The sequence below is a fragment of the Mugil cephalus genome, chromosome 22 (assembly GCF_022458985.1).
Source record: "Mugil cephalus isolate CIBA_MC_2020 chromosome 22, CIBA_Mcephalus_1.1, whole genome shotgun sequence".
NCBI lineage: Eukaryota > Metazoa > Chordata > Actinopteri > Mugiliformes > Mugilidae > Mugil > Mugil cephalus.
The window spans coordinates 14,424,908-14,443,326 of NC_061791.1; the positions used below are offsets into that span (position 1 = coordinate 14,424,908).

Below are 18,419 nucleotides of genomic sequence, written 5' to 3' on the forward strand. Positions count from 1 at the left end.
TATAGTATAGTTTGCTACAGGCTACTAGTACAGTATAGAATACTGTAGTATAGTAATCTACACATATATTACTATAGTATAGTATAGTATAGTATAGTATAGTATAGTATAGTAATCTCTCTCTCTATATATAGATTACTATACTACAGTATACTATACTATATTGTATACTACTACAGTATATGATACAATGTAATAAAATAGGCTACTATACTATACTGTATAAATATACCATACTATACTATACTATACTATACTATACTATAGGCTACTAAAATACCAGTAGGCTACTAAAGTGTAAGATAAAATACTAATATAGGCTACTACTATACTATTAACACTATACTATACTATACTATACTATACTATACTATACTATACTATACTATGCATATTAGTGTTATTCTTATCCCAGTTTAAACATGTAAAACCTTACAATGAGTAAAGCTCTTTAAATGTCCATCCGTCTGTGAGGATCACGGAGGTAAAGTGGCGAACATTTCCGCAGCGGGTCACAGCAGCAGTGTAACCTTAGGGTGGACAGATGTTTAGGCTCCTTTTCTCCTCAACATTGTAGACACACCCATAGACTGCCCTTAGCGACCGGGATGCACGAACAACGACTAACAATGTGCATGTATTTGTTGGGGGTGTGACTGGCGACCCTGCGAGGCGCACAGTGGTCGACTGGCTCATCTGGAGGAATCTGCGTTGAGGAGCCGACGGCGCGTCTTGCGCTTCGAAAGCAACAACCCCGTGTTTCTTCACATGAGATTACGCAGCGGACCCACATCCTGACCTCAACCTCGTCTCGTCGGTAGGTAGGTAGGGCATGGCAGTGCGGTCCAGGACGGGATTCTACCGGCAGGAGGTCAACAGAACCGTGTGGGAGGTACCGGAGAGGTACCGAGACTTGAAACAGGTCGGAACGGGAGCCTATGGGACCGTGTGGTGAGTTCAGGAACTGAGCGTTAACTCTGGGCTCTTTAAGCATAGAAACCTGTTTCATGTCAAGTAAATGCCGTCACTACAACAGAGGTAAACACATCCGTATTTAAAAGGGAACAGTAATATCTCGCCGACCTCTATAATTGGTCATCTTGTGTTACTTTTTCTTAAAGTGGAAGGTGGTCTCTTTTATTTTTTACTTAAGTATACTATTGTGTTAAGCAGCAGCTTCTTGCTGTGGGGGATATTGTGGTCAGTCTCCACAGCTGGCTCTGCAGGGCCCCTCATTGCATTGTGTTGTTTGGATGTGGGTCAACAAAGAAAACCACCCCCAATCTCATTGTTAGAAGTCAAAAAGAACCCAAGTTAAGTGCGTAGAATAGAAGTGCACCTCTACTTTGTCTTCAAAAATGTGCCTTTCTTTCACAGAAGACACTGTGACTGGTCAGGCAGGAAGGACATAGGAGTATTTAATAATGAAAGCACGGTTGACTCCAGACGTTACTCAGCAGACTTAATTTCAGACATCTACATGACTAAAACTGTTTCACTAAGCATTTTTTTGGTTTAAATTCCACTTCTGCGCACTTTCAGTTCTGCATGGGATCGCCGGAATGGGTCACAGGTGGCCATCAAGAAGCTCCACAGGCCGTTCCAGTCCAAACTCTTTGCCAAACGGGCCTACAGAGAGCTGCGACTCCTCAAACACATGAAGCATGAAAATGTAAGGAAGCTCTGGAGAAAAGGCGTTGGAGAAACACGGTGTATAAAGTTAATGCGTGGCACAGAAGCAGTTCCACAGAGGCGGAAAATATGTGATGACAACACTACCCAAGATAGACTTTAATCTGTCTTTTATTTTGCCCGATTGTCTCTGTCAGGTAATTGGACTGTTGGATGTTTTCACTGCCGAAATCTCACTGGACCGGTTTCGTGACTTGTAAGTTTCCCGTCTTTCACAAACGCTAATGCCAGATTTGGGCGGAGTTCATTTGTTCTGATCCCGCTCCTCCCTTTGCTCCACCCCGCAGCTACCTGGTGATGCCGTTCATGGGCACGGACCTCGGCAAGCTGATGAAGCTGGAGCGGTTAACGGAGGACAGGGTCCAGTTCCTCGTCTATCAGATGCTGAAAGGGCTCAAGGTGAAGGGGAAGACAAAGTCGATGATTTTGCGAGAGTAAAAAAGTGAGAAGTGGAGCTGATGTTGCTTGTGTCTCTTTCTGTCTGCAGTATATCCACTCTGCGGGGATCATCCACAGGGTGCGTGAACTCTGACCTCTCACACTATGAGCTTTTGGATGGGGGGTTGGGGCTTGTTCTTTTTCTCTCTGAGTCCCATTCATTGATTCCCACACAGGGAGACTTGCTTTGGATTTGTGTCTTTCTTAGTTCAAGACAAGATGTGTGTTGGCCTGAATTACTTAAGTGTCTTTATATCTTCTACCTGAACTTCGGAGTTCTCTCAATATCTGCAGCGACAATGAACTATAACTACAACTCATGAATTAATATCAGTCACTATGACGTATTTATTTCCTTTGTCTCATGTTTCTGTTTTCTCTCAGGACCTTAAACCAGGAAATTTAGCCATTAACCCAGACTGTGAGTTGAAGGTAACTCAACTTTATTTTTAAAAAATAAATAAAAATCTATCTCGATTTGAATCGTCTGGTGTCTTTATGAAATTTTGTATGATCTCAGATCCTTGACTTCGGCCTGGCGAGGCAGGCCGATGCCGAAATGACCGGCTACGTGGTGACACGCTGGTACAGAGCCCCCGAGGTCATCCTCAACTGGATGCACTACACGCAAACCGGTAAAACTCTCGCGCCTCGCGGGGAGGGCAGGGAACGGGATTCTGTCACCTGGAAGTCACGTGGAAAGGTGGGGTTTTGCTTTGTGTTGCAGTGGACATCTGGTCGGCAGGTTGCATCATGGCGGAGATGCTGCTGGGAAAGCCGCTGTTCAAAGGGAACGATCGTATCCTTGACTGTCAGTGCTCAGTGGTGTTACCAGCCACTGTTGCACTTGAGTGGGAAGCTCACATTTGAATGATAAAAATCCGAGGAGATTCTTAACCGTAGCATCTGTCAGACCTGGACCAGCTGAGAGAGATCATGAAGATTACTGGAACCCCAGCTGCAGACTTTGTCGTGAAACTACAGAGCCAAGATGTAAGTGATAACCAAAGATTACTGTTACGGCCGGTTTGCGCGGTTGAAAGTTGTCGAAGGTTTTGCAGTTTGTTCTCCAACCTCAAAGAGAACCGCAGCTGTGGTGAGTTTGGACTGCAGCGAGAAGTGGAGAAGCAGAGTATGCTGCAGGAATGGTTTCTGTTTATACTTTCCCCCGGGTTGGAATCCGTTATGACGGATTTAGTTGACCTCAGCCGCTGTTGTCTGCACTTCAGTGGGTCTACTCGCGCACAAATATTCCGCTGTTATTCCAGACAATATTCCAAATTTCACGTGAAATATGTAAACATCATATTCGGTTTCCAACATTCAGAGTCAGGCCGTATTTCAGTCAAGGCAAGTGGGACATTAGTGCATGCACCCGAGTTGGGGACACACTGTCGTCGCGTGTTTATGTGTGTTGTTCACATGAGACAAACCAAAAGGCAAAAAAAATTAGCCAGGAAAAAGGCTTATACTAGTCTATAAAGCAGGGGTCATTTTTTAGACCAAGGACCCCCAAACTGATGGGGAGATTAAGTAAGGACCCCCTACCAACTATATGTGTATTATATTAAACTCAGCCTAGTGCTGTTGATTATTATCAGCATTTTGCATTCAATATTAAGCTATTAAAATTATCCAAAGGTTCAAATATTATTTTTTTTTACTTCAAACGTGTTCAATAGTTGGGTAGCCGGGCAACTGCTGTGAACATAAACTTACCTAACTGCTGTATAACTGACATATAAAGAAAAGAAAGGGAAAGCGATCCAATCTGGCCTCATGGAAGGGAGCTGCACTGTTAGCTTCTGCTAATCTTCTGCCTCCATTTACCCCTTTACTAAAATATGTTGGATATATGTTGATGTGTATTTAAAGAAATTTTAATTTATGGGGGGAAACTGCAGAGGAAAATTTGAAAATATATAAAAAAATGTCTAATCAACCACAGATTTTGCGACCCACCCTGCAGTACCTCCACAGACCCTCTAGGGGTCACAGACCCTCTGTTGATGACCTATGCTACAAAGCTTAACACCTTTCTATCCACTCCCTCTCTCATCAGGCCAAAAACTACATCCGAAGTCTTGCAAAAGTGCCAAAGAAAGATTTGCACTCCATTTTCTCCAAAGCCAGCTCAAACGGTACGTGAAGACGTTCCCTCTCCAGTCCGTCCCCCCTCTTTGGTTCGGCTCAACCCTCACCTTTAAGCGTTTTCTTTCTGCACTGCAGCGGTGTCCGTCCTGGAGAAGATGCTGCTCCTGGACCCCGAGCAGAGGGTGAGCGCCTCGGAGGCTCTCGACCTCCCTTTCTTCAGCGAGTACAGAGACACAGAGGAGGAGACGGAGGCGCTGCCGTACGATCAGACCATGGACAACACAGACCTGCCTCTGGACCAGTGGAAACGTAAGAGTCAAAATGTTAGGTTAAGAGGAGGTTCAGTTTCAACATGTCAAAGGAGTCAGCAGATGTGACAAATACATATTTCAGCTTAAATTTAAAATGCCACTGCTCTCATGCAGTCTTTCCAGCTGCAGCCATATAACTGCTGAGACCTAAGCATTTGTTTGGAATGCATTTTAATTTCTTTAAGATAAGATTAAGATCTTTAGGTATTTGGGATTAGTAAAACCAAAGAACTATAATAAATAAGCATCATCTTTGAACTGGAAGTAGCTTTTGAGAAAAAAAATGTGGACACAAGGATTATTTCGCTGTATATTACAATTTTTAGTCACTTTAACTGTACCAAAGTAAAAAACTGTTAATTTTAATGCAAATGCAGAATTGGAAACGATGAAATCCCAACGTCCTCAAATGAGTACTTGTGAATTTGGTAAATTTGCATGTCATATTAAACTAGAAAAGTTATAAGAATAAATAAACGACCCTTCGCTACCAGTACATGGCAGACAAAAAAGGTCTCCTTACGGGAACAATAGGCCTAAATGAAGCAGAACAAGCCACAAACCTAAAACGTAACGTCCCCATTCGATGACGACAGACCTGAGGAGGTTGAAACCTTAAAAATTTAAGTGCCAGTCAAATCCAGAGAGAGACCGTTACGAGTTCTCACTGTTCGCCAGAGGAGGTCACTGAAGATCCAACTTGACGCTGTCACTTACAACATGTATAGCAACAGGAACCCGCTGCTGTAAAGGCCCCGTTCAGACACCGTACCGGGCAATTCAATTGGATCAAAGGTGACCTGTTTAAGATGGGGACATGAACACGTCCAGGACAGGTCGCATTTTACAATCCAGGCTCAGACCACATTTAGAGATGATCTGGGTCACATTTGTCCACATTTGTTTTGTTTTAAATTGAATTGAATTGACCGCATTCCTTTGGTAATGTGAACACACAATGTGGACTGAACTTGGGTAAACTGTTAACTAACTACTAACTACATAGCAAATTAATCTAAACAAGAATTAATGAAAGTATTTAATATCTTTTACCTTTCGTACATGGGATCTTTCTGCCACTGGTTCAAACAGCACAGCAGTGAAACGAGTTCGAGTCACAGTCCGAGCTTTGTGCCGGTCTCTAAAATATCTAACGTCAGGGCGGTGATCATTAATAAATAATTAGCAACTTAGCACGTGGCATTTCAGTGACTAAGAAAGACTTTCAGAGCCTGTTCCAAAATGTAAATCATTCCACCCAGTCATGACACAGACAACAAACAACTGCCCACGGTCCTGATAGAGCGGTAGCGATTCTTTGGAAACGGCAGCTGCTACATTATTTTACTGCATCACAAATCACGTTGGTGTGAAACGTGACTGGATCTCAAGTCTTCGAAACTGAACGTCTGGTTGGAACTAAACACAAGGACTAAACGGGGTCCACGGAAACCGTCGTGGAGGCTTCGGGCTGTAGATCTGATTTAGAACATCTGACGCATAATCCTCTTCTCTTTTGTGTTTTCGCACAGGTCACACTTTCACAGAGATACTGACCTTCAGGCCGCCACGGGACTCGAAAGAGACGTCACTTTAATAGCAAACACACAGATCTGTACATATTCACACCCAGACATATTAGTTTCTTGTTGACTCTTTGTGTTTGTGTAGGAGTAATGTTTCACCCTCAAATTAATATCATTTGTGCCACTGTATTTCATTGTTTTGTTTTGTTTTGTTTTTTTTGTACATGCGCCAGCTTGTTTTAGTCCATTACTCAGAAATGACATAAATAAATTAATGCTTACTCCATTGAAAGGAGCTTTTGTCAGTTTGCGTTTTTATCATTTGCTCTGATAAGGGACATTTTCCGTAACTGTGGGTGAGGTTCCTGGAAAGGGAGAAGTGGATGGAGTCAAATAAAAAAAAAAGAAAAAGAAATCAGTTCCCTTTCTGTGATTACATTAAAATGGGTCAGACAGTAAAGTTCAGTATATGTGTTTTCCAACATAAAATTTGAGACATTTTGTTGCAGTCAAATGGTTGTCAGGTCTCCAAACCAGCCTCAATAATCTCTAACAATCATAAGCCGGCTCTGCAAACGTCCACTCTCACAAGTGAACATTCTACAATTTTACAAATCAATAGCTTTTATATGCAGCTGAAGAAAATCTCAGCTGCATATAAAAGCAATATTTCAGAGTGAATCTTGTTTGCAACCACTGCAGGTCGCAGTTGGCCGTCAGCTAACAACAGCAGCTTTCATTGGTAAGTAATAGGGCAGCTTTCTTTTTACTGCCTCCTGATAAGGGCTGTTTGACTTCCGATATCAACCTACCTGCCTACTGCTGTCCCAGTTGTGTATTTCCAAGTGGCCCTACATTTCAGCTTCTCACGGGAAAATGGATAATTCGAGCGAGTCTAAACGAAACGGAAGGCAGTGGACTCTCGGCAGGCTTGTGTTGCTGTTGTTCCTCGCAGGTAACTCGAGGGGTATTTCTTTTGATGAACAGAACAAATGGGAGAGTCAAATGTGTGTCACGATAACACAGCCCTGTGGAACAGTGAGGGATGCCGTATGGACTGGCTGTTAACTTTATTTCTACTTCCTTAACTGTATGCGCATTACTTGTTGTTGTTATATGTTACTTTATGTTCTAGGCTATATAATGTCAAATTAGCACGATTTAAACAGTAACAAGCCACGTAGATGATCAGTGTATTGTTAGCATGCCAATAAGCTGCAATCCTATTAGCTAACGGCTTCACAGCACATGTTAATGGATTAGTATGGGTCAGCTGACAAATTTGGTATCATAATGTATTCTTAATTCTCTCGCCGCCTGTGGTGTTAGGTCTTCAGCCTGGGCTGTGTTCAGAAGTAGACCAGGCTCAACTAGCCAGCGATAACGGTATGTGATTTAACGTTCAGACTGTAATTCCTAAATTGCGTTGTTTTGTCATTTTCTCATCAAAATACATTACATGTGGCTCTTGTGCTATCAATATCTTTAAATTATTGTACTAATCATGACTGTTAATCTTTAGAATTGCACGTAGCAATTATTGGCCCAGCCTATGTGACTGTGGGTGTGCCCAGCAGCGTTGAGTGTGACGCAAGCTGCACTGAATGTACCTACTCCATGTCTATGGATGGGCAAATGGCCCAGGGTAATGGCAATGAGCTATTTTTCACTGTCAGCACATGGAGCGAGGCTCTTACGGTGTCGTGCACAGTCAGAGATGAGCTCAACCATCGGACTTCTACGGCAACTAAGAAAATCCAAGTGTTAGGTACGACATGTTCAGGATTCTGTACTCCAGCTTTTGTCTTAAACTTTTCCTACATGTGACTCATGTTTGTCTCTCTGGCCTTAGCCGGACCTGCCAACGTTACCATCACAGGCCCTGACGTGCTGAATCCCAGTGCGAGCAACACCTACACCTGCAACGCCTACTGCCGGCCATCTTGCAACTACACCTGGAAGACCGATCAAGGCCCGTGGATTGGCGGTCATGGAAACATTCTGTCAATCAGTCCCAAGGAGACGGACAAGTTAAAAGCCGTCACCTGCAAAGCCACCAATACTGTGTCTGGGCTGTTTGTCTCTACTACTAGAAACGTAGCAATAATAAGTAAGTCAAGCATACACAGAATTAGCTAGTGAGGTGAGAGCAACACTCTACAGAGGTTTGCCTCATTTACTATATAGCTGAGCTAATACAACAACAGAAAAACCAAACAGAGTTACTTCCACTGTGTTACTACATTATTACATTACATTATTATTTTGATTTGAGAACTGATTTTAGAGCATAATGCCTGGTATCGCAAGTATCGATATTTCAGTATCTGTCTGCACATCACTAGTCCAAAATTTCCCCTTGGTAATCCTATGGGAGGCACCGTGTGTTGTCTGTGTTTAATACCCTACAAGAAAATGATGAATGCCATGTAGGCCCTAGCTGTTTCCCCCATTCAATTTTTATGCTAAGCTAAGCTAGCCAGCCTGAACTTCAAACCTTCCACTCTAGCTCCCAGCAAAAAAAAAAACTACTGAGCCAATTGGATTACATGTTAACCAGTTTAGCTAAAGACAAAGTTAAACCAAGGAGGCACTAAACTAATCTGAATCAAACAAGTACTGATGGTTTGAATGTTAATTAGCACTAATTGCTGTTGCTCATCAAGCACTAAACCTAGTGTGGCTACAGGTTGTAAGCATTTAAAATTAGTTGGCATAACTACGTGGCAAACGAATATCTGCAGAACACAAATGTGTCATATTTGCTGTTTCGTTGCAAGTGCATTACATGATCTTGACGATCTATCCTCTGTCGTTCTTCCAGCTGGTCCATCGAAGGTTCATATCGCCGGCGCATCCATTGTACAAATTGCACAACACTATAAATACATGTGCATTGCAGAATGTCAACCCTCTTGTCGCTACGTGTTGTCCATGGGCAGTCAGTCTGTGATAGGCAATGTAATCGAGTTGACAGTGGATCATCCACTTGAGACGATCACCCTCAAGTGTGAGGCACAAAACATTGCTTCAAGGAAGACAGCAACAGCCTTAAAAACGGTGCAATTACAAGGTAGATACCCTGTAAAAAAGAGTTTGAAATTGTTATAATTCTACTCTCCTATGTGATTTTACACACTTGTTGTTTATTGTCCAGGTGCAGGAGGAGTCTACAACCTGTCCACGCGTCCTCAAGAAACTTCAGCTGTGCTGCTGTTAGCCTTCATCATTTCTAATGCTTTTACACTCTGATCCATTATAGACAGGTGAGACTCTTTTTGCAGCATGGGAAAAAAATTACTTAATTTTTACTGTTATTTTGTTCATATTTAATCAGCATTACACTGTTATTTGCTATCATTGTTTTATCTTAAATAACAGATTTGGATTTCTCATAAAAAAAGAACAAGAAACATTTCTCTTTTCGTCTCTGTCTGTCAGATCCTTTCAGGTTTTGTAACGGACAAATGAAGAAAGGTAGCTGAACCTCGGCTATGTCATGACTCACATAACTGCAATCGGACTCTCGCCACATATTATTCTTATGCATTTGTTTCGCATGTTGACAATGGGCTGGGCCCTCTTTGCACTTTGCACTAAGTGAAGTAGAATGAGGCTAAAATATTAGAGTAGGCAGTGAGGAATGTGTGTATGTGGTGCCTAATAATTTTTTTGCAAGATTCACATTAATACAGTTTAAATGTGTACACGGAATAAAATACGCTGATACCTGATTTTTCTTCTGACACCAAATGTACATGGTATATCATTTAAATAAAGCCTATATGACAGCATGATGACTTCCATTCTTGATGTTGTCAGTTATAATGGTAAAGGTTAGAGCTCTGCTAGAGGATCCAATAAAGATAATAACCCATAATTACTCCCACCTTATCTTGTGCAATAACTCAAATATCAATCATATGGAGTTACACAACCACACCGTTGTCATGTAAAGACACAAGTTTGCCTGGTTTAGTCATTATTTTGCTTTGTCTCCACCTGCAGGCTGAATTGTGATGATGCAGCATCACATCTTTTAATGCATTTAACACTGAAAACATGTCCATAACCACAATAATAAGGATTTCACCATATCTTGTCTGCATGCCAGTGACAATACCATCACATATAGACAACTCAACAGTACGTTGCAGCGTCCTGGACCCATGCCACTCTTTGCCTGCGCCCTGCATAGGGTGAACACAACCCTCCTCAACTGGTTAGAATCACTTTATATCCCTGTATTACCAGCTCACGCCATGCTAAATGTTTTCCGTAGCAGACTAGACCAACGGTTCTCAAACTGGGGGTCCCCGAGCCATAGCTTGGGGGTCCGCAAAATAATTTGTAATAAATATATTATTAAAAAAGTTCATAATGACCTGTGGGGATCGCCCCGCCAATAAAACAAACATATTAAACCAACTATTTCCTCCTACATTAGCTTTCGGTCAATAAAAAGTCTGATATGATTGTGACACCACATAAATCTGTTACGAGTCACTCTCCTGTATCTGTTGCTTTACTCATGAGGCACTTGCCGCACAACTCCTGCGACAGTGGACAAATGTTTCAGTACGTCCACTTTGAGTGACGCTAAGCCCAAGGTTACTATTTAGATAATTCCTGTGGCACCTGGAATCAAAAACGGTGCTAAACATATGTTTAATTGGTGCAAGGAGTATGAGGTGGTCCTCGAAAGTTTTCTGCCTTGTAAGGGGTCTCCAGCTCCAAAATGTTTGGGAACACCTGAACTAGACCACACTTTTTAGCTAAGCACCTTAACTATGCAGTTTCAACACTGCAAATTTCCCAACTAGCAGATAAATTAAAGGATTATCTTATCCACCTGCTTAGAAATCTACTAAGGCAAATAGCAGCTAAGCTAATTTATCTTTGCAAATTAGCCCATGCTTTTTAGCTAAGCAAATGGTCCAAGGGTTTTCACTGATTTAGGTCAATTACACAAGATGACTCTTTATATCACCAGCTGACTATGCTGCATGTTTTTTATAATCCTGTACTGACAAAGTGCATTTAGTTTAACAGACAAGGTCACACTTTATGGCTAAGCATACAGTCCATTTCTGTCTTATGCTCTGTTAAGCTAACTGAGCTGACGTTTTCCGAGGTGTAGTCTTGTCAATAGCTAAATTAGATAGCAGACTAGACCACAGATTTTAGCAAAGCCTGTAACCACCTGTCTGCTAGCCTATTAAGCTAATTGAACTGCATGTTTTCATAGTGCAGCTAAACTAACTTATCCTAGACCTCACTGTTTAGCTAAGCCAATTGTCCAAAAGTTATGTGCTTTCAATAATATTTAGCTAACTGAGCTTAACAGATAAGACCACTGTTTTTAAGCATACATACCTCTATCAACCTGTTTACTTGTCTGCTAAGCTAATTTAGGTGCATGTTTTCATAATGTTGAACTGGCAAATATCAGCATAAACTATTTTCGTTTGGCAGACTAGGCCAGACTTCTTAGCTAAGCTTTATTAACTGAGTTTGGCCTAATAGACTAGACCTAGCCTTTAAAGTTAATTTTAGCTTAGTAGATTTGACCGTGCTTTAGCTTAGCATGCCCACAACATGCTCAGCTAAAATGTACCCTACTTGAAAGCCAAAAAAACAAACCAAAGTGTGACGTAGACAGAGAAAGTGTGTGGCAATATTTGATCCTTTATCACAGAAAAGAATCAGTAATCAGACCAAAGGCCTTTTGTTAAGTATAATCAGTCATATAAATCTCACCAAGTGTTTAAACTGTAATAGGTTCATATCTGAAACACATATTTATGAATTTTAATTGTTAATTCAAAGTCTGTTTAAAAATTTTCATAATCCAGTATTGGCAAATTGTAGTGACAGTTCAAGGACATAGACAGTATTTATATCAATCCAACAACAAAAGTGTCTGAGAAATAAAACTTAATGGCTTGTACTGCTACTGGTCTTGATAAAAAAATAAATAAATCTCAGTCCTCTGATTCCACCAGAGATTTAAGATCAACTATCAATGCACAGTTGTGCAAAAGATTTAGTGCACGTCATCAGTGGTAGAAAAGAATAATTAAATAAATAAATAAATGAATGAATAAATAGAATAAAATACAAGATCTTGAATTTGAATCTTGAAAAAACAAAAAGTTGAAATATGTATGTTAATGTTTAAAAATAACAAAAGAGGTCTCTAAAGAAAGTGTTCTAATAGTGACTGTAATTGTAAATTAAAATAATACAAATATTAATTAAATGTAGATTTGTTTCTGATACTGACTGTTAGCAATAGGTCTGTGTAAACAGTTGTAATCAGAGACTACACACTTGATACTAGCCACTAAAAAAACATTTTTCTTCTTTTTAGATTATTAAATTATACTACAATATGCACTGTTAACTTTATTTTACCATTGAAAACTAATCTTGAGGATCAGCTGGGGAGGTCTAGTTGTTTCCAGTTATAATGCTATTAAAAAAATCATTATATGTTATACTAACCAACATATAGCCCACAGGACTGGCCCACACATCAGATAAATTAGCAGCTATGTATGTAGCTATACATATCCCCAGAGCAGATAATGGAGACCAAAAACAGGAATACTACTTCAAATTGATGCTAATGAGTGAATGGATATAATAAAAGGTGACAAACTAAACCAAAAAAAGAAGTCACTGTAGGTTTAAATGTGCGGTTTAAATAAATATCTCCAAATGCACCTACCTAAGTTGTGACATGGGGCAAGCATGAACTCGTTTTCCAGCCACATCTAGCAGATGCTTTATCAGGTTGAGATGTGGGAAATTTCAAGGCCAAGCCAAACCTTAAACTGCCGGGAACTTTTCCAGAACTGTTTTCCTGCTGAAAGAGGCCACGAGAGAATACAGCCATGAACGGGCGTGTGTGGGCTGCAACAGTGTTTAGGCAGCTGGTAGCTTCCTCTTAGGTGCCAATAGTGTCCAGATTTAATTCTGCACACGTTTCTTAGTCGGGTAAATTACAGACTTCTGTGTCCACATTCTGTTAAAAAAGTCATCAAACCAGACCATCTCTTTCTGATGCTCTTTGGTCAAGTTCTGATGCTCATGTCGACCGTAGGACCTGTCATCAGTGGATAGTGGTCATCAATGGAACTTCATCTGCAACAATTAAGGTTTCCAAGCTCACCGTTGCTATTTGAGTTTAATGTCACCTCTCAGTGAACTACATACAGTAGAGTTATAAATAAAGGTAAAGCCATTAACAGAACTACAAAAAAAGAAAAGTCAAACGTATCAGATCTTATACACAGCTGCTATTTTATCAAGATGCCGTGATTAAGTGAGTTTAACATCTTTACATCTGCAACCGCGGGACGATGTGAGAAAACATTATCTGAACTGGGTTAAGTCTGCTGGCACAAAAGAAACAAATGCAACCCTCGAAGACGAGAACAAACACCGGCTGCTCGCATGCACACCCTGCGCAGAGAATAAACCCAGCTGATAACCAGAGCACTGCACTCCTTTAACAGGAACATTAGCTCACTTGTTGTTTGGGAGTTGCACGAGACATTGATAAGAGTGGGCAAGGCTTTTACCCCCATGCGTTATAAGAGCGTGGATGGTCACAGGAGAGGGGAAAGTTAGCTCGGGCTGCACCATGGTTCATCACTCAGCCGGTCTGCTGCCGCTGCTGCTCATCTGCCTGGCAGGTAAGAGGAGACGGGGACGTTATGATCGAACGGTTGCAGCAGTCAGGAGTTTTGGATCATTTAAAAGCTCATTATTTAAAATTTGTAACTTGTTTTTCATTCATTCTCTTTTCTTATATTTAAGGTTTTTCTGCCAGTGAAACTGAGCAGGGTGGAATCAGAGCAGACACCCCGTGTAAGACGCTTCTACTTCCCATATTTTTTTGTTTTTATGACTTTAAAATGTTATTTAGTTTAGAGTTTGGTAACATATGAATGGTTCTTAGAAGACATCAGAATCAGAATCAGCTTTATTCGTCAAGTATGAGTGCACTTACAAGGAATACGTCCCCGGTAACTCGGCCTCTAACTTCTTCTAACAGATGGGCCGTTCGCATTGGTGATAGATGGGGTCAGCGTGGTGACAGTGGGAATCCCGTACGGTTTCAACTGCTTTGCCGAGTGCGATCCGAGTTGCCGGTTCACCTGGACCAGGGGTAACGTGACCTCTGAGGGGTCGCAGCTGAGCCTGACGCTTCTGCACGTGGAGCCCACGCAGACCCTGACCTGCACGGCGGTCAACCCTGCGACGGGGAGGTCGGCCTCCGCGGAAAAGACGCTGCAAGTGGCGGGTATGAGTGGCCGGCTCAAAGAGGAAAGCTGAACCTCCTCAGGAGGGCTTCTTCTCAACCACGTTGTTTTTCCACAATTTGCAGCCGGGCCGGAGAACATACAGATCAGCGGCCCGCCCATGCTGACTTACGGTGCTGCATCCGACTTCACCTGCTCTGCTGACTGCTACCCCTCTTGCACCTACTCGTGGACCGTTATCTTAGAAGAGGAGGTTTTCAGCACGGCACAAGGCAAGACGATCTCCGTCTCTCCACCCGCCAGCGGCATCGTTTCAGAAACTCTGATCTGCGAGGCTCAAAACGCCGTCTCGCAGCTCTTCATCTCTACAGTTCTCAATCTGTGGGTGGCAAGTATGTGAAATATTTTTTTCCTTCTATGTGAGAACTTAAATCTAATTAATGATTTAATGATGACAATAAATACATGCAGTGTTTTCTGGTGTAACTCTGTGAGCACAACCTAATTTTCTCAACCTTGTTCCTCAGGTTTATCTGACGTTAGCATTGCTGGTGACAGTACCGTGACATTGGGCCAGAAGTACATATTCACATGCTCTGCATTGTGTGTACCGCCCTGCATCTTCACATGGAAGTACATGGGGAGGACTTTCAAGGGACAACAAATCCAGTTACCAATCTTAACCGAAGGGAATAGTACAAAATATGAAAATCAGCTGGAGATAACTTTTCGTGAATACTCAAAAAATGAGCCTCTGATCTGTGAAGCCACTAACGCAGCATCTCATGTTACATCCACCGCCATTATGGACTTAACTGTCATCAGTGAGTATGTCGTATTTCTCCAGCAAGACTTCTGAATGAAAATGGGTTCAAATACGAGAAGCTATTTCTTTTTAAACTTACACGTTTGGTGTTTCGAACGTTCCATCCCCACAGATCCCATTTCTGTCAGGCCGGTTTCTCAGACTCCGCCAGTGGAAGGACACCCTTTCATTCTCCAGTGCGTCGGCACTCAGAACCCTGCCTCCATTCTGTGGCTGAAGAACAACCAACTACTGACGGCATCTAAGACAGTGATATTCTCGCCTGACAACATTACGTTGTACTTCCCTCATGTCCTGCCGACAGATGTTGGTTTATACAAGTGTGTGGTGATAGAGGGGGTAGCCCCCATCCAGGCTGTTGGCTACCAATTGCAAATAAACTGTGAGTATATGCAGGTTGCTGATACGGTTATCTCAAGCCTAATATCCAGTATTTTCCTCTCTATAGTGGCTGTTACTTATATGTAGTATGTCTCACATGCAAATGCAACGTGGCATAAAAGGGTGAAAGTAACATTTCAAGGTCCGTTTTCCAAGTAAATTTACATGCTGTTCACATCTGGGCAATACTTTACATTCAGGCTGTAGGGCAGAGGTGTCAAACTCATTTTAGTTCAGGGGCCCACAGCCCAATTTGTAACAAAACAAGTGTTATAACAACTTTAAATGTTTCCCTTTGTTTTAGTGCCAAGAACAACATGATGAAAGTGTTTACATTTAAAGAACTGCACTATTACAAAATGTGCAATGAACAACCGGGCATTTCTTAAGAAGAAGAAGTGCAAATTTGTGTACAGTTTTAGGTCTTGCTAGCTGCGTTCCCATTACAGTTATTCGATAAATAAGTTAATTAAATTCTGAAATTTCGACTTTGTACGCGTTTCCAATGAAAAGTAAATTGCGAAAATGAGCTGCAACTTTCGTAGACTTCTATGCCGGTATCCCATAATTAAATGAAAAAATTTTGACACGTCTGAAAAACCACATGAGCGCGTAATGGTGTTTTAGCGATATTTCAGTGGTTTTTCGAAATGTAGGTGTCTCCATTACCATTTTTTTATTGTGATATTTGGGTTTTGCGCATTTCCAGAGGTAATGGAAACACAGCAAATGCCATGTCCACAGCCTTTACTAAAACTGTGTCAGCCCGTGGAATAGCAGTTACTTTTTTTTTGGAAAAACTGCAAAAATTATTATAGACATTAACTTATAACTTATATTAAAGACATTAACTGCATTAACTAGATCCTCTGGCACATAATTGTCCTTAAGGAATTTGAAGGATTCAAATTTTAAATCTATTATCTAAGGACAGCGTTTCACATCTTCGTCTCTCGTGGCAGCTGTGAAAAACAATAAAGAACTTGTAAGTTGTTTAAGTGGCCTCTAGTGGTGAGGAGAGGAAGTGCAACCAATTGTATGCTTTCATAAAAAATTATTCTGGAAATTACAGTTGCCAACACGCAAACTTCAGATTTGCACACTTGGTAGTTCAGACACATTAGGGTAATTCCATAACTGGAACACTAGCACACTTGATGACGCCTGCAAAATGGACACTGGGATGGCTGTACCAAATCCACACAAGTCAACAAACCTCTCGATGTGTCTCTAATAAAATGGACAGATCTGAGCCTTTGGACTGTACTTGGTCAGATGCGTACTTTGAATTGGAATAGCACTTGCGACATTTCTGAAGTCAATGAGTACACATTTTGAGAAACACTACTATTGGTTAGGTTCATCCATTCTGATCTAGGCTAGCAACATGGTGGCAAACATGGCAATAATGTAAATAGCTACATTATCAGGCTTTGCCTACATCTTAAATTACATTTCAATCACATCGTAATTGACATTTTTACAGTAAACAAACACAACCAGATTAGAATGTGTTGCTAAAAAAAATTTAGTTAAGCAAGTGCAAAATATCGCCATGGCATTTTTCTCCTTCTGTAAATTCAAGCAGTTTCCTTGAGCTTTCAGTCTTTATGCTAAGCTAAGCTTAACTAATTGGGTTGTTTTTCACAATAGCACCCAGACCCAAAAACAACAGTGAATTTCTTACAAGTATTAAATGTGTAATTTACTTAATTAGAGATGAATATTCAATTGATTAACCTTTCTTACATTTTCTAGATGGACCAGAAAAAGTGGCAATAGTGGAACCAAACAAAGGGCCGTTGGGAGATGTGACGTTCGCTCTGCCTGGATCAATGACAGTGCTGCAGTGTTTGGCGGGCTGCTTCCCCGTCTGTTCCATTGCCTGGTTCTACAACGGCACTCTCCTCTCCAGAAATACCTCCATACTCTTCACACCTATAACCTCTTCGTACAAGGCTACTCTTACCTGTGAGGCTTTTAGCGCAGCGACACAGAAAACTGAAACAGCCAAGACCACAGTCATAGTGCCTGGTAAGAAAACAATCGGAATCGACTCCTTTTGCCGTTACTGACTAGCTATTCTGTTTGTGTTCGAGTAGATTTTTACTACGGTTTTAAGTTTCTTGTATTTTTTGTCTTCTTTCTTGCAGACGGACCAAAGAACGTGGTGATTTCAGGGCCAGACTCCCTTCAAGTCGGAGTCACGACAACCTTTAAGTGCACGGCTGAGTGCACTCCACCCTGCTTCATCACATGGAACGTGTATGGGAAGAACGTGACGAGTCCCACGATTGACATCACTGCGAGCCGCCAAGTTGCCAGTGAGTCCATCAGCTGCCACGCCGAGAACGGCGTCAGCGGGAAGACAGTGACGGTCCGCAAGACCCTGAGTGTCTACGGTAGGCTGTTGTCTGAGGTTTGGCTGTATATAGGAGTACTTTCTAGCTGATATCCGCGCTAACTTCAGTCTAATTCTCACTGCAGGTCAATGGTGTGGATGTTGAGGCACTGGAAGAACTGCGCTCCAACTGCAAAACAGTGTTTTTATCTGCTCTCCAGACGGCAGAGATCACACATATACTTTGGTTATCCCTTCATCAATGACATATTTGTTCAAGTATTGTGTTCTCTGATTGCGGGCGACTTGAGACCTGACCAGGGTGTTTCCCTGCCTTTAATGCAACGTACACTGGGACAGGTTCCAACAACCTATAGCAAGATTAGACAAGTGGGGGGATGGGGTCGAGCTGTATAGATTGTGTGCCTTCTTAAGGTTTGGATAAGAGACGGCTAATCTAATTTTCTGTTCTCATTTGTCTTCACTAAACAATATCAACTGTTATCCTTAATAAATGCTGAGCTGCAATACAGTTGC

The 18,419-nt window shown here is 41.6% G+C and overlaps 3 protein-coding genes across 3 annotated transcripts; all 3 read left to right on the forward strand.

The window, feature by feature from the left end:
* Positions 1 to 582: 582 nt before the first annotated feature.
* On the forward strand, positions 583 to 6,356 carry LOC124999917 (mitogen-activated protein kinase 12-like). The gene is made up of 12 exons (XM_047575156.1): positions 583 to 951; positions 1,543 to 1,672; positions 1,830 to 1,888; positions 1,980 to 2,091; positions 2,180 to 2,209; positions 2,515 to 2,562; positions 2,651 to 2,765; positions 2,858 to 2,929; positions 3,044 to 3,123; positions 4,193 to 4,271; positions 4,360 to 4,533; positions 6,068 to 6,356. The coding sequence occupies exons 1-12, from the start codon at positions 833 to 835 to the stop codon at positions 6,130 to 6,132; spliced, it is 1,083 nt and encodes a 360-aa protein (XP_047431112.1). The 5' UTR covers positions 583 to 832; the 3' UTR covers positions 6,133 to 6,356.
* A 164-nt stretch (positions 6,357 to 6,520) lies between these two features.
* On the forward strand, positions 6,521 to 9,855 carry LOC124999918. Its single transcript, XM_047575157.1, has 7 exons — positions 6,521 to 7,016; positions 7,391 to 7,447; positions 7,584 to 7,829; positions 7,914 to 8,171; positions 8,886 to 9,134; positions 9,219 to 9,327; positions 9,503 to 9,855. The coding sequence occupies exons 1-6, from the start codon at positions 6,938 to 6,940 to the stop codon at positions 9,311 to 9,313; spliced, it is 984 nt and encodes a 327-aa protein (XP_047431113.1). The 5' UTR covers positions 6,521 to 6,937; the 3' UTR covers positions 9,314 to 9,327; positions 9,503 to 9,855.
* Positions 9,856 to 13,650: 3,795 nt separating this feature from the next.
* On the forward strand, positions 13,651 to 18,414 carry LOC125000126 (carcinoembryonic antigen-related cell adhesion molecule 5-like). Its single transcript, XM_047575505.1, has 9 exons — positions 13,651 to 13,764; positions 13,889 to 13,939; positions 14,127 to 14,375; positions 14,460 to 14,726; positions 14,862 to 15,158; positions 15,273 to 15,542; positions 17,300 to 17,575; positions 17,695 to 17,943; positions 18,029 to 18,414. Exons 1-9 carry the CDS (start codon positions 13,674 to 13,676, stop codon positions 18,046 to 18,048), a joined length of 1,770 nt encoding a protein of 589 aa, XP_047431461.1. The 5' UTR covers positions 13,651 to 13,673; the 3' UTR covers positions 18,049 to 18,414.
* The last annotated feature ends 5 nt before the right edge of the window (positions 18,415 to 18,419 follow it).

Coding starts and splice junctions, on each gene's coding strand:
- LOC124999917 (XM_047575156.1), top strand. CDS start 833: ATGGCAGTGCGGTCCAGGACGGGATTCTACCGGCAGGAGGTCAACAGA. Junction 2,766..2,857: donor GATGCACTACACGCAAACCG/GTAAAACTCTCG, acceptor TTTGTGTTGCAG/TGGACATCTGGTCGGCAGGT. Junction 4,272..4,359: donor CTCCAAAGCCAGCTCAAACG/GTACGTGAAGAC, acceptor TCTGCACTGCAG/CGGTGTCCGTCCTGGAGAAG.
- LOC124999918 (XM_047575157.1), top strand. CDS start 6,938: ATGGATAATTCGAGCGAGTCTAAACGAAACGGAAGGCAGTGGACTCTC. Junction 7,017..7,390: donor GTTGCTGTTGTTCCTCGCAG/GTAACTCGAGGG, acceptor CTGTGGTGTTAG/GTCTTCAGCCTGGGCTGTGT. Junction 7,830..7,913: donor TAAGAAAATCCAAGTGTTAG/GTACGACATGTT, acceptor CTCTGGCCTTAG/CCGGACCTGCCAACGTTACC.
- LOC125000126 (XM_047575505.1), top strand. CDS start 13,674: ATGGTCACAGGAGAGGGGAAAGTTAGCTCGGGCTGCACCATGGTTCAT. Junction 13,765..13,888: donor GCTGCTCATCTGCCTGGCAG/GTAAGAGGAGAC, acceptor CTTATATTTAAG/GTTTTTCTGCCAGTGAAACT. Junction 15,159..15,272: donor TATGGACTTAACTGTCATCA/GTGAGTATGTCG, acceptor CCATCCCCACAG/ATCCCATTTCTGTCAGGCCG.